This window comes from Zea mays, chromosome 6, assembly GCF_902167145.1.
Source record: "Zea mays cultivar B73 chromosome 6, Zm-B73-REFERENCE-NAM-5.0, whole genome shotgun sequence".
Lineage (NCBI taxonomy): Eukaryota > Viridiplantae > Streptophyta > Magnoliopsida > Poales > Poaceae > Zea > Zea mays.
The window spans coordinates 5,879,138-5,891,988 of record NC_050101.1 but is presented as its reverse complement, the minus strand read 5'-3'; the positions used below and the strand labels follow the sequence as shown (position 1 = coordinate 5,891,988).

Below are 12,851 nucleotides of genomic sequence, written 5' to 3'. Positions count from 1 at the left end.
CTAAAAGGGGGGGAACCCCCTCTACGTTGAAATTTTCCTCGAAAAACGATCTCTTCTGCCAGAATATCTTTCGTGCTTTTTGACTACTTCGAAAAGTGGATCCTGAAAACGACGGAGTACACGTAAGCAGCCAAGGCTGACCGAGCCGAGGGACTCCTACGCCTCCGGGATATGGATACCTCACTCATCACCTTCTGCGATAAGTAACTCGCGTTCGGATAAAGTGATTCCGCGGACCGAACAAGTCTTCACGTTCGGAAGCTCTTCTGCCGAAGCGATCCTTCGAGCCTTCTCGACTGAGTCGGTGACAGAGCCTCATGGGCAGGTGAAAGTGCGCGTAAGCGGCAAGGCCGACCGAGCCGAGGGACTCCCACGCCTCCGGGATACGGATACCTCACTCATCACCTTCCGCGAGAAGCAACTCTCGCTCGCACAAACATCCCTGTTACCGACAAAAAGGTCTAGATACTCGAAACAAGAGGAAAAGAGACACAACTTTACAACACAGCGAGGGTGTGTGTTCTGGCCTCGGCGGCCGCAGAAGGCGCACGCTACAAGACAATCTGATCCTGCAGGCTCGGGTCTTGACGCTGGAAGGGGGCAGTAGCACCCTCGGCATCGACGACACCTTCAGCGAGGTTCGACCTAGCCTCGGACGGCGACGCGGTCCGAGGATCTCCACTCTGGACGACGATGTAATCGCCACGCCCGGGCAATCGCTGCCAGGGACTTCTCCGGGAATCCGGCCCGAGCAGGCGTCTCGGCCGCTCACCCCTGGGGCCTCGGCCAACCATCTTCCAAGGGCGCCAGCCCGACCCGAGGCCTCGGCCGGTCAACTCCGGCATCGGTCCCGCCAACGGACGACCCGGCTAGGCTGCCAACCAGGTTTCATTTTCGAGCCAACTCGGCCCCTATTCATGCTGATATCGCTACCCCTGGCCTCGGCTCATCGAAGAGCGGCCAAGGGGTCCCTTTAACTAAGCTAGAGAAGCCTCGGACAACAAGGCCGACCGAGCCGAGGGACTCCTACGCCTCCGGGATACGGATACCTCACTCGTCACCTTGACACGGGGCGACTCACGCTTGGTGAAGCGGTTCAGGCAACCAACAGGCGAGTCTTAGTGCTCGAAAATGGGGAAAAAACACGACTCCGTGCCAAAATTACATACATGTTCAGGCCTCGACAGCCATAATGAACAAAAACACTGGCATTCAAAGTGCCATTACAAACGGAACTCCGGTTCCCCCTCCGCAGGTACGAACAACCCCACTCGATAGGGGAGGGCCTGCGGAGCAACAGAAGACCGACGAACGGCGCGCCATCGCCCGCTCCAGCAGCAGCGACGACGACGACTTCTGCTCCGGGGGGCCGAACAGCGGCAGCACTGACCTCAGGGCGGATGCTGCTGCCAAGAGGCCCCCGCCCATGCCCAAACTCGTGAGGCAAGGACGGGCAGAAGGCCGTAGAGTTGGAGGTCGGTCCGTGGCCGGCCCTGGCTATCTCGTCGGCAGAAGAACCTCTTCCAGCTGCCATGGCAGACGCCGGCGCCGCGAGCGGCTCCGAAGCCACTCGCGTCCGAGAGTCAGGCACGGTGCGGCTGCCGGCGCCACGGATGACGACCGCCGTTCCCTCCGATCACTGAGTGAAGGAGCGGGCCACCGCCCACGCAGGGGCCGACCCCAACTCGGCACACTCCCCTCCCCAGCCCTGGTGATGAAAATCCTTGAGGCTGAGGGAGGGGCAGAGGCCGCAGCCCGGCTCGCTTTCCCCCACCATCAAGCTGGAGGTCACCATCTTGGGTGATCGCCGGCGGAGGGGTGCAGCCGGGCTGCATGATGAAAATCCTTGAAGCCGAACGATGGCTGAAAGGTACCAACTCCCACGGAGTTGCGTTCCTCCAACGATGAGGCGAAAAGACGGCGGGTATCCCCCATCCGGGGGCTTGGAAGATGGAAAGACACGATGCATAAGGGAACGCGAAGACATGGTCGCCTTCCGAAGGGGGTCACCCTCCTTTTAAAGGCAACTCTCCCTACTCGCGCCCCCAGTCGTCACGGGCTGAGTCTTCTCCAACACGCTCCAAGGCCCTCCCCTGCGGCGCGGGGGCTGGGTCCCGCATGTCATGCAAGCCGGCTCAGAGCAGAAGAAGCCAAACCGCCGCGCGCGATGGACACGACCGCCCAGCGGTTACAAGTGATCCTCCACTTTTGCCCAGACAAACGGGCGAAAGGGGCGGGCAGCCATGCAGGCGGCATGCAACCGCGCCAAGTGGGCGCGCTTCTTCGACTCCCAACGCGCCCAGCCTAGAGGCCCATGCCCACGCGTCATGCAACCGGCGCGCCGACTGCTTCGTGCATGCAACTGCACCGCCACTTGCGCCACCACTGCGCCTCCTCGATTGCAGAACCAACACCGCGACTCGAGGCGACCCAGCGCTCGACCCAGCAGCGCCAGCCTGGCGCGGCGGTCAATGCGGCCAAAAATGGGCCGGTAGTAATGACGGTGGCAGGCGGGCGGGAGCAGCGGTCACGTCGTCAGCCAAGCTCACGTCCCATCCGGGAGCAGCGAGAGAACCCCCTCTCACGGCGTGAAGACAACGCGCCCGTGATCCGTTCCTCGAACGGCTCGCGCACGCGCAACGGCCGCCCCGCCAACCACTCGCCCCGTCGCATTAACTCCGCAGCGGGACAGGCGGCGCTTCTAGCAGGAGCAGCGGGCGACGCTTCGCCTTCACCGTAATAACCGCGCCAAAAAAGGTACGCCGCGTCATTCGATTTCGTATCCTTTTCCTTTTTTCCTCTTTCTCTCTCTCTCTCTTGCAACAGGGACCGAGAAAGGGGGATACCCCAAAAAGGATCCTTCCCCGTGAAGGAACCAGGCTCCGAGCCTCCCTACTGATCAGAGGTTCGAAGGCTGGCCCCCCGAAGGGTTCGACAGCCGCCTCAGATCGCGTGGGCCCTACACCCACTACTGGTCAGAGGTTCGAAGGCTGGCCCCCGAAGGGTTCACAGCCGCCTCAGACGCCGAGCGAGGGATGACCATGGGTACGTTCGATACATAACCAAGGCTCGGGCTGCGCTCCCGAGGTACCCTAGAACATTTCCGAGACCAGCGGGAGCGATCTTGTAACGGAATCCCATCAGAGGGAGGCATCGAGCCCTCAGACCCCGTCGCCAGGGGACCGGGTCCGGTAGATCACCCGTAGGTACTTTTGGGCGTGCCTCTGGGCCCCTAGCCGACCCCTAACGAACGGGGCACGGACGTCCACTCGGATTACCCGCTTGCAGCTCACTGGAGACACCATGTTCGGCGCCCATCGAGGGCAACATGGCGCTTTCCCCCCCTCCTCCTTGCGGAAAGGCGACGCAGGGGCGTATGTAAAAAAAGCCGAGTCTGTCCCTGATCGCCCTCTCGCCCTGTGTAGAGGCTAGGGGGCTGCTCTCGCAAACCCGACTCCGGCCGAACCGTTGACAGCGTCAACATACCAGCCCGAGAACTTGGGCCCCGACCGTACACCCGGGCTACGACCAGTTCGCATGAGGGAACAACCAGACCAGCCGAAGCATTACGCGAGGCATTAAGACCTCGAAGGAGTGAAACCACTCCTCCGAGGCCTCGGGGGCTACACCCGGCGGGTGCGCTCGCGCGCACCCACCGGAACAAAATGCAACCGAGAAAGGCTGGTCCCCTTGCAAAAACGTGCGACGAAAGCCTCCAAGCGAGTGCTAACACTCCCTTCGAGGCTCGGGGGCTACTGTCGGGGACCATAATTAGGGGTACCCTCAAGACTCCTAATTCTCAGCTGGTAACCCCCATCAGCATAAAGCTGCAAAGGCCTGATGGGTGCGATTAAGTCAGGGATCAGTCCTTTCGAGCGACTCGATCACGCCTCGCCCGAGCCTAGCCTCGGACAAGGGCAGCCAACCCCGGAGGATTTCCGTCTCGCCCGAGGCCCCCCTCCAACGGCGGACATATTTCCAGCTCGCCCGAGGCCCTGCCTTCGCTAAGAAGCAACCCTGACTAAATCGCCGCACCGACCGACCAAGTCGCAGGAGCATTTAATGCAAAGGTGGCCTGACACCTTTATCCTGACGCGCGCCCCCCGGCAGAGCCGAAGTGACCGCCGTCACTTCACCGCTCCACTGACTGGCCTGACAGAAGGACAGCGCCGCCTGCGCCACTCCGACTGCAGTACCACTTGACAGAGTGAGACTGACAGGCAGTCAGGCCCTGCCAAAGGCACCATAGGAAGCTCCGCTCCGCCCGACCCAGGGCTCGGACTCGGGCTAAGTCTCGGAAGACGTCGAACTCCGCTCCGCCCGACCCAGGGCTCGGACTCGGGCTAAGTCCCGGAAGACGGCGAACTCCGCTCCGCCCGACGCAGGGCTCGGACTCGGGCTAAGTCCCGGAAGACGGCGAACTCCGCTCCGCCCGACCCAGGGCTCGGACTCGGGCTAAGTCCCGGAAGACGGCGAACTCCGCTCTGCCCGACCTAGGGCTCGGACTCGGGCTAAGTCCCGGAAGACGGCGAACTCCGCTCCGCCCGACCTAGGGCTCGGACTCGGGCTAAGTCCCGGAAGACGGCGAACTCCGCTCCGCCCGACCCAGGGCTCGGACTCGGGCTAAGTCTTGGAAGACGGCGAACTCCGCTCCGCCCGACCCAGGGCTCAGACTCGGGCTAAGTCCCGGAAGACGGCGAACTTCGCTCCGCCCGACCCAGGGCTCGGACTCGAGCTCAGCCCCAGAAGACGACGAACTCCGCTCCGCCCGACCCAGGGCTCGGACTCGGGCTCAGCCCCAGAAGACGACGAACTCCGCTCTGCCCGACCTAGGGCTCGGACTCGGGCTCAGCCCCAGAAGACGACGAACTCCGCTTCGCCCGACCCCAGGGCTCGGACTCCGCCCAGGCCTCTGCCGACGACCTCCGCCTCGCCCGACCCAGGGGCTCGGACTCGGCCTCGGCCATGAAAGACAGACTCGACCTCGACTTCGGAGGAGCCTCCACATCGCCCAACCTAGGGCGCGGGCCAGCTACGTCAACAAGGAGGCACCATCATCACCCTACCCCGAGCTGACTCGGGCCACAGGGAACAAGACCGGCGTCCCATCTGGCCAGCACCGCCAGATAGGCAATGATGGTGCCCCGCATACTCTGTGACGACGGCGGCTCTCAGCCCCCTTACGGAAGCAAGAGGACGTCAGCAAGGACTCAACCGCTCCGACAGCTGTCCCTCCGCCAGGCTCCATCGCTCCTCCGACGGCCATGACATCACACCAGCTGGGTGCCAAAATCTCTCCGGCTGCCACATCGGCATGTACTTAGGGCGCTAGCTCTCCCCCGCTAGACACGTAGCACTCTGCTACACCCCCCATTGTACACCTGGATCCTCTCCTTACGCCTATAAAAGGAAGGACCAGGGCCCTCTTAGAGAGGGTTGGCCGCGCGGGGACGAGGACGAGACAGGCGCTCTCTTGGGGCCGCTCGCTTCCCTCTCCCGCGTGGACGCTTGTAACCCCCTACTGCAAGCGCACCCGACCTGGGCGCGAGGCGAACACGAAGGCCGCGGGATTCCCACCTCTCTCACGCCGGTCTCCAGCCGCCTCGCTTCTCCCCCCTTCGCGCTCGCCCTCGCGCTCGACCCATCTGGGCTGGGGCACGCGACGACACTCACTCGTCGGCCCGAGGGACCCCCCGGTCTCGAAACGCCGACAGAAGGACTTGGGTGAAGCTGATGTGATATTGAACATCAAGCTAATAAAGGGTGAGGATGGGATTACTTTGTCACAATCCCATTATGTGGAAAAGGTCCTGACTCGCTTTGGACATATGGACTATAAACCAGTCACCACGCCCTATGATCCATCCTACACGCTCAGTAAATATGAAGGTGAGCCTGTGAACCAGCTACTATATTCGCAGATCATCAGATCTCTCATGTACCTGAGTAGTGCAACTAGGCCAGATATCTCATATGCAGTATGCAGACTGGCTCGTTATTCGGCCAGTCCAGGAGATAGACACTGGGTAGCCTTGTACAGAGTGCTTCGATATTTGAAGGGAGCGATGAATCTTGGTATTAAATATACCGGATTTCCGTCAGTACTTGAAGGATTCAGTGATGCAAACTGGATCTCTGACTCGGATCAAATGAAGTCTACAAGTGGCTATGTGTTCACTTTAGCTGGTGGGGCCGTGTCATGGAGATCGTCTAAACAATCAGTGTCGACACGTTCCACCAAGGAGGCTGAATTAGTTGCACTTGATTCAGCAGCATTGGAGGCTGAATGGTTGAGAGACCTGTTGTCAGACCTTCCAATGCTAGCAAAGCCGATATCGGCTGTCCTAGTATACTGTGACAACACTTCTGTGTTGCTGAAAGTGAACAGTAGAAAGGACAACCAAAAATCCTCGAGGCATATCAGAAGACGACTTGATTCATGTCGGCATGCTAGAGAGACAGGTGTAATAACAGTAGATTACATCAAGTCCGAAAGGAACCTTGCTGATCCTTTCACCAAAGGGCTGGCTCAAAAGCCAATCCAAGCAGCGTGCATGGGAATGGGACTCATACCCTGTTAGCGGTTTTAACTGCGGATAACTGTCCTGTGTGACCGGAGATCCCGAGATCCAGGCTCCAGGAAACGAAGCACTGTGAAACCAAGAGCACAAAAGACAAAGAGTCTCATTAGCTGCTGTGCTCTGTCTGTATGGCAGGTTGAGCGATATGCTCTTAATGAAGTCAATGCTATAAGCAGGGAAATTGTCCTACAGAATTTCCTTAATGATTTCACCTATATGAGCTGACTGTGGGGTCGCAGTCCGGGAGAGAATGGGGTTTTCTCTCTAGTGAGTTCATGAATAGATATTAAAGGGCATGACCGTAACGCCCTGCCCCGTAAGAGAAGCAGATAATCTGCCTAGTACTATGTGCCTTTTGTGCGAAGATTCTCACACTAGGGTTTGTGGATCAAGGCGTAGTCCTCCGCTTACTCGTGCAGGGTTGGAGTACACTGGGATAGGCTTTGGTTCAAACCTAGCAAGTACCTCTGCCAAAAAGTAGTATATAAACAGTACGGGAGCTCAATGACATTGATCAGAAAATAAGAGTGAAAATGTTGGGGATTGCTGTCCGATTTTTGTTTTCACCTTATTATTCAAAAAAAAGCCAGCTGGGTGGGCCGTTTCAGGCCCGGTGGCCGAGCAGCCCACCACGGAGGCATGTTTTTCTAGGGCAGCAGCAACAGCCGTGCTTGAAAAAACGAGCGGAGAAAAGGCAGAGTGGCGGCGGCGTTCTGGAGAAGAGCAGTTCTGCGCTCGTCGATCTCTACGTTGCCCTTCTGCAACCGTTTCTCCCTCGGTTCTTTAAGTATAGAGACTTGCTCCCTGCTCAGGAACTCGCCAAAAATCCCAGCTCTCTGTTCCTATTCCTCCTCTCGGTTCCAGTCACGATTTGGATCGATTCCTTCGATTCTTGGTGTTCTGGTGTTAATCCTGCTGGTGGAAGAAGGTGGAGGTGGTACTGCTTGTGCGCAGCGAGGTTCTCCTGCGCTCCGTTGTCTCACCAGTGCACATGTGTGGTGCTCTGTCTGTTCTGATTATTGTCCACCGTGGCCTGGTGCCTGGGCTCCCTGCTGCGCGGTGTTCGTCTTCTCGGGTTGGTGCCGTGGACGTCTCCCTCGGCTCCGGCAGCGGCTCTAGTATCTCCGTCAACCTCCCGCCGTGCAGGCCCGGACGTGGGCGGCGGAATTGGTTTTCTGGGACAGAACCTTGTGTTCGCTGAGCTGGTCTTCCCACGTAGACAATCTACGTGCTGTGAGTTATTCATTGTCTCACTTTATTTACTGGTTAATTTTGTGCAATCTGCTAGTATTAAATACTTGGGTGTGATTGCACTGTTGTGGGCGGATTTGTGTGCTCGATGATGATAGCGGTGTAGTGAGACAACGTGACAGTCTCGGTTTTAGTGTATTATCATTTTAAGCATTGATATCATTTGTGCCTAATTAAATCTCTCTTTGTTGAGGCTGTTTACCTGTGTTAAATTCTGTTATTTTATTTAGTACACAGCTCCATACTATTAGTTTATTTTTGATTATTAGGCTTATTACATCTGATCTAAAACCCTGATTTGGTAAGATAGGGCTGTCACGTTAGTCGAGGATCTCTGATCACCTTTTAGCGTTGGAGGGCTGTTTATTACAACAACCCGCTATTTTGAGAGCAATAGTTTTAAGATAAACAATCATGTTTATTAGTTTAATCTGCCTTCTTCATCTACAAGCCATGTTTAATTATGAAATGGATCTGAGTAGCTATTTTACATGTTTACATGTTCTAGAATTACTACTGTTCATTGATGCAATAATTACATATGGCATTTGTCTGAGTTATATACTTGTTTTATTCGGAATTAAAATATTTAATATATTTAAATATGATGGAAACATGTCACTTATTTCTCTAATATTACAACAGAAAGTATATACTAACTATTATTACTAGCTAGTGTGAAGTCAGGCATGCAGCAACCGTATGCATGATTCAACAGCTCGGTGGTTGTAGTTGGCACGTCATTGTACCTGCCACTATCTATCACACTAGTGCCCTGATCGACGTTTCTGGACTAGCAACGAAGTGCATAGTACTATATGTACATAAGTTATCGTGTTATTATACGGTTCCGTTGCAACGCACGGGCACTTACCTAGTATATATATATATCAGGCTGTTGAGCAGCTGCCGTTACTCCATCCATTAAAATCTCCCTTCCTTTACTCAGCTAAAAGTTGTTGCTACTGTTGACCTCTTTTTGTCTCCAAGATGACAATTATTATATTAATTACGTACTCTCGTGAAAGATCAAGACCAACTATATATAACATTAATTATACATGTCAGAAATTACCCTAGGTAGGTACCTCTGTATGCATGTATTGGTAGCTAACTTACTGCTCCCTCCGTCTCATTATATACGACGTAACAATTTCTAGATTAAAGACTAAGAAATATATTTAATTCTTCCTATACTAGTGTATTGATGTACCAGCATGCTTTATATCGTGAGACAAAAATAAAAAATGATTATGTCCTATATTCTAGGACCAAGAAACTATATACTAACTATTATTACTAGCTAGTGTGGAGTCAGGTATGCAGCAACCATATGCATGATTCAACAGCTCGGTGGTTGTAGTTGGCACGTCATTGTACCTGCCACTATCTATCACACTAGTGCCCTGGCCGACGTTTCTGGACTAGCCATGCATAGTGCTGCACTAAACCACGTCCGGTCCAAGCCCATTGTGCTTTGTGTCAAACGAGTTCGGACCAGAAAAGACTAAAAACTTCTGGGCCGTGCCAGTCCAAAGTAAAAAAACAGTGTCTCAGCCCGCTCTAAACCACGTCGTGCCTTCGTTGAGCCGTGCCGGCCCAAATCCGGCCCGTATATTTGACCACACAATATTAAAATATTACAACCACATAAAGTATATATAACTTACTAAATTAAAGATATTAAACAATCCTAGCATCATTTGATCACATAAACTCCAAATATTACAACAATATAAATTCAACATCTTACTCAATTAAAGAAATTAAATAAATTAGGCTTAATTGGCTCGTGCCGGCCTAAGCCCGACCCATCTATGCGGGCCGTGCTGAGGCCCGACGGGCCAGAATTTGAGGCCCGGTCTAAGTCCGCTTTCGAGCCGTGCTAGCACGTCCCATATTATTTTGTGTCGGACCGTGCTTTGGGCTCCTATTTTTAGGTCGTGCTCGTGCTGGCCCAAAAAGCCCAGCCCATATTCCCAGCACTAGCCATGCACATGTTCGGGAGGGGGAACTGAAATTTGTAGTTTTTGAATAATTATATTAAATTGAGAGAAATACGTTAATGTGTTGCAGTTGCTATGTCTTATAACAAATTAAAAATAATTTCGGTGTTGTATATATAACCTCAAATGGTGTTTGATTATATATTTGTCCATCCCTCTTTTTAGGGTACCACGAGAACCCGCGCGTTAGAAATTAGAAAATTAGGTCTTTTAATGCACAAAAAATGATATATAAAAGTTGGTGACAATATGTAGCTAGAAGCGTGTGTGAATGCAGTACGTTAACCAATTAAGAGCAACCAAATGAAAACAACACCTAGGGCTATCGAAGTAACTGACTTCAAGGTTTAGGGTCCAATCTGTTTCTTGCAAGAGGAAAATGAATAGATGGAGCACCAAACTAGTCTCTATCTGGTGGCAATCTGTTTCATTAGAGAAAAAAACATAACATCTATTCATTTAGAGGGTGTTTGGTTTGAGGAATCACTTTATTCAAAATATGGTGCTACATCATGGGTCTATTCCTCAAATTTGGTGGGATGACCTCATTCCTCATATTAGTACTAACTAACTATAAGTAATGGGGTGATGATGGATTGACTCATTCCGTTCCACAAACCAAACAAAAAAGCGAGGAGTGAGAAGATGATGGACTAGCTCAATCCTCAAACCAAACAGCCTATTAGATATTGTCCAATTATTCTATATATCTGAGGAATTACACGCTTCAATTCCGCTTAGGGCTTGTTCGGTTAGCTCTCAATCCATATGGATTGAGTGTGATTGGATGAGTTTGAATTCCAAACAAGTCTAACTTCTTAAGAATTTTTTCCAATACTATACAATCCATGTGTATTGGGAATAACCGAACAAGGCCTTATTAGGCCCAAAACCCAACAATGCATGCATGCATGGTTTGGATTGGAAGAAGGCGAGCAGCAATTCATTCATGATCGCACACTAGCTCACTCCTGCGACTTCCATGGCCAGCCTCCCATGCATGATTCTCTCTCATCAGTCTCCCTGCCTCTCGATCGATCACTACTAGCTTGCTGCGGCACGCAGGAGGTGGATCCGATACAAGTTCGATGGGCAGCAAGACGGGCGCCGTGTCGTCGTTGCTGTGCTGCCCTTGCCGGTGCCTCTTCTGCGGCGTGCTCAGCTGCCTCTTCAGCGTGCTCGCCTGCATTTTCTGCGTCGCCGCCCTCGTCGCCCTCGTCCTCTTCCTCCTGTTCCGGCCCCACATCATCCGCGCCACCGCTATCTCCGCCGACCTCTCCGACTTCACCCTCACCCCGCGGACGTGGATCCTCCACTACAACCTCTCCCTCGGCCTGCAGGTCCGCAACCCCAACAAGCGCATCGCCCTCCACTACCGCGGCGTCGTGGCGCAGGCGCACTTCCAGGGCCAGCAGTTCGGCCACACCGCCCCGCCGGACTTCTTCCAGGACACCAGCGAGACGAGCACCCTCGACCTCGCCTTCGCCGGTGAGAGCCCCATCGTCGGTGGCATTGCCGCGGCCGCCTTCCGGAGGGAGGCCGCCGAGGGGGCCATCTTCTCTGTGGACGTCAAGATCAGCTCGCACATGAAGCTCAAGGTTTGGGTGCTCAAGGTACCGGGGCCCAAGACCAAGATCGATTGCCCCCTCAGGCTCCAGCGACGGGATGTCGCCCATGGCCAACGCCCGCCGGAGTTCCACCAGACGGAATGCAGGGTCACCTTCTTCTGAATCTGACCGCTCGCTCCGGATTCCACCTTAGAGTTCGTTGCATGCATGCATTCTTGCTGCATCTGATATTTTCCAGCATCTCTACCTACATGCTGGTGGCAATAATCCTCTCGTCATCATTAATTAATTAGATAGATAGATAGATATGTTTCGCTACATTGTTTATGAGAATAGAAGAACACAGATTTATTGCTAGAAGTTACAACAACATATATATATTTTTCGTATATTTCGCATTTGTCAAACTAGATCCAAACAAGTATACAATCAACCAATCTCATCGCCCATGCTCCTCTAGAACCAACCACGCCATAGGACGCTAGGCCCCACATCGCCCCCAGATGGGAAGCCTTGCCACCACATCTCTTATATGTGCTTAACGAAGTCCGTCGTAGCTAGGCATGCCACCATGATTGACCACCCATCGATGTATAGATGTCCAAACAGTGCGGGTCCTCCGTTTGACCCGTGGCACGGCACGAATTTAGCCCGGTCTAAACACGGCCCGACACGGTCGGTTACGGGCCCGGGCCGGCATGGCCCGTTTAGCGGGCCGGGTATGGACAGATACGGCGGCCCGCGTGCTTTGGCCCGGCCCGGCACGATCAATGGGTCGGCCCGACGGCGGCCCGCGTATTTGAACACAAATGCAGTGTAGCGCAGGCCCAATTCAATTAAATGGGTCGGGACTGTTATTTCATGTGATCATTTCATATTTGTATTAATATGATATTATCTTGTGAATTGATAGATGAATTTTGTTGTCTTAATATATATAAATAATATGTTATTATATATGATTAATTCTGTTAAATGTATGTATTTATATATTGCTCTACTGTTGGTTCGGGCCAGTGGCCGGCCCGGCACGATTTTTCCCTGTGCGTGCCGGGTTTGGGCATGTCCCTAGGCACGTGGGCCAGCCCGACCCGGCCCGAAGCATCAACGGGCCGTGCCTGGCCCGACCCTATTCGTACCGGGCCGAAACGGGTTCAGGCCGCAGGCCGGGTCCATGCCGGGTGGCCCGTTTGGACATCTATACATCGATGATATGATGGTGCTACAGTCAAGGGTGTAGGACCGGTAAGGCGAACACAGGAGATGAATAGGAGTCAATTGGATTTTTGTCTCCAAACATTGAAAATTGACATTTCACTTCAATTGAGATGAAGCAAGTGGTCAAACCATAAATACATCAGCGAACGAGTGATCTCATCATTACAAAACGTTCCTAATACTCACATGAGACCAGCAAAACAAACGAATCGCAAATCAGACACCAA

At 53.6% G+C, this 12,851-nt stretch overlaps 1 protein-coding gene across 1 annotated transcript; it reads left to right on the top strand.

The window, feature by feature from the left end:
• Positions 1-10,912: 10,912 nt before the first annotated feature.
• LOC100284516 (harpin inducing protein) lies at positions 10,913-11,796 on the top strand. The gene has a single exon (NM_001157411.2). The coding sequence runs from the start codon at positions 10,927-10,929 to the stop codon at positions 11,566-11,568; it is 642 nt and encodes a 213-aa protein (NP_001150883.1). The 5' UTR covers positions 10,913-10,926; the 3' UTR covers positions 11,569-11,796.
• The last annotated feature ends 1,055 nt before the right edge of the window (positions 11,797-12,851 follow it).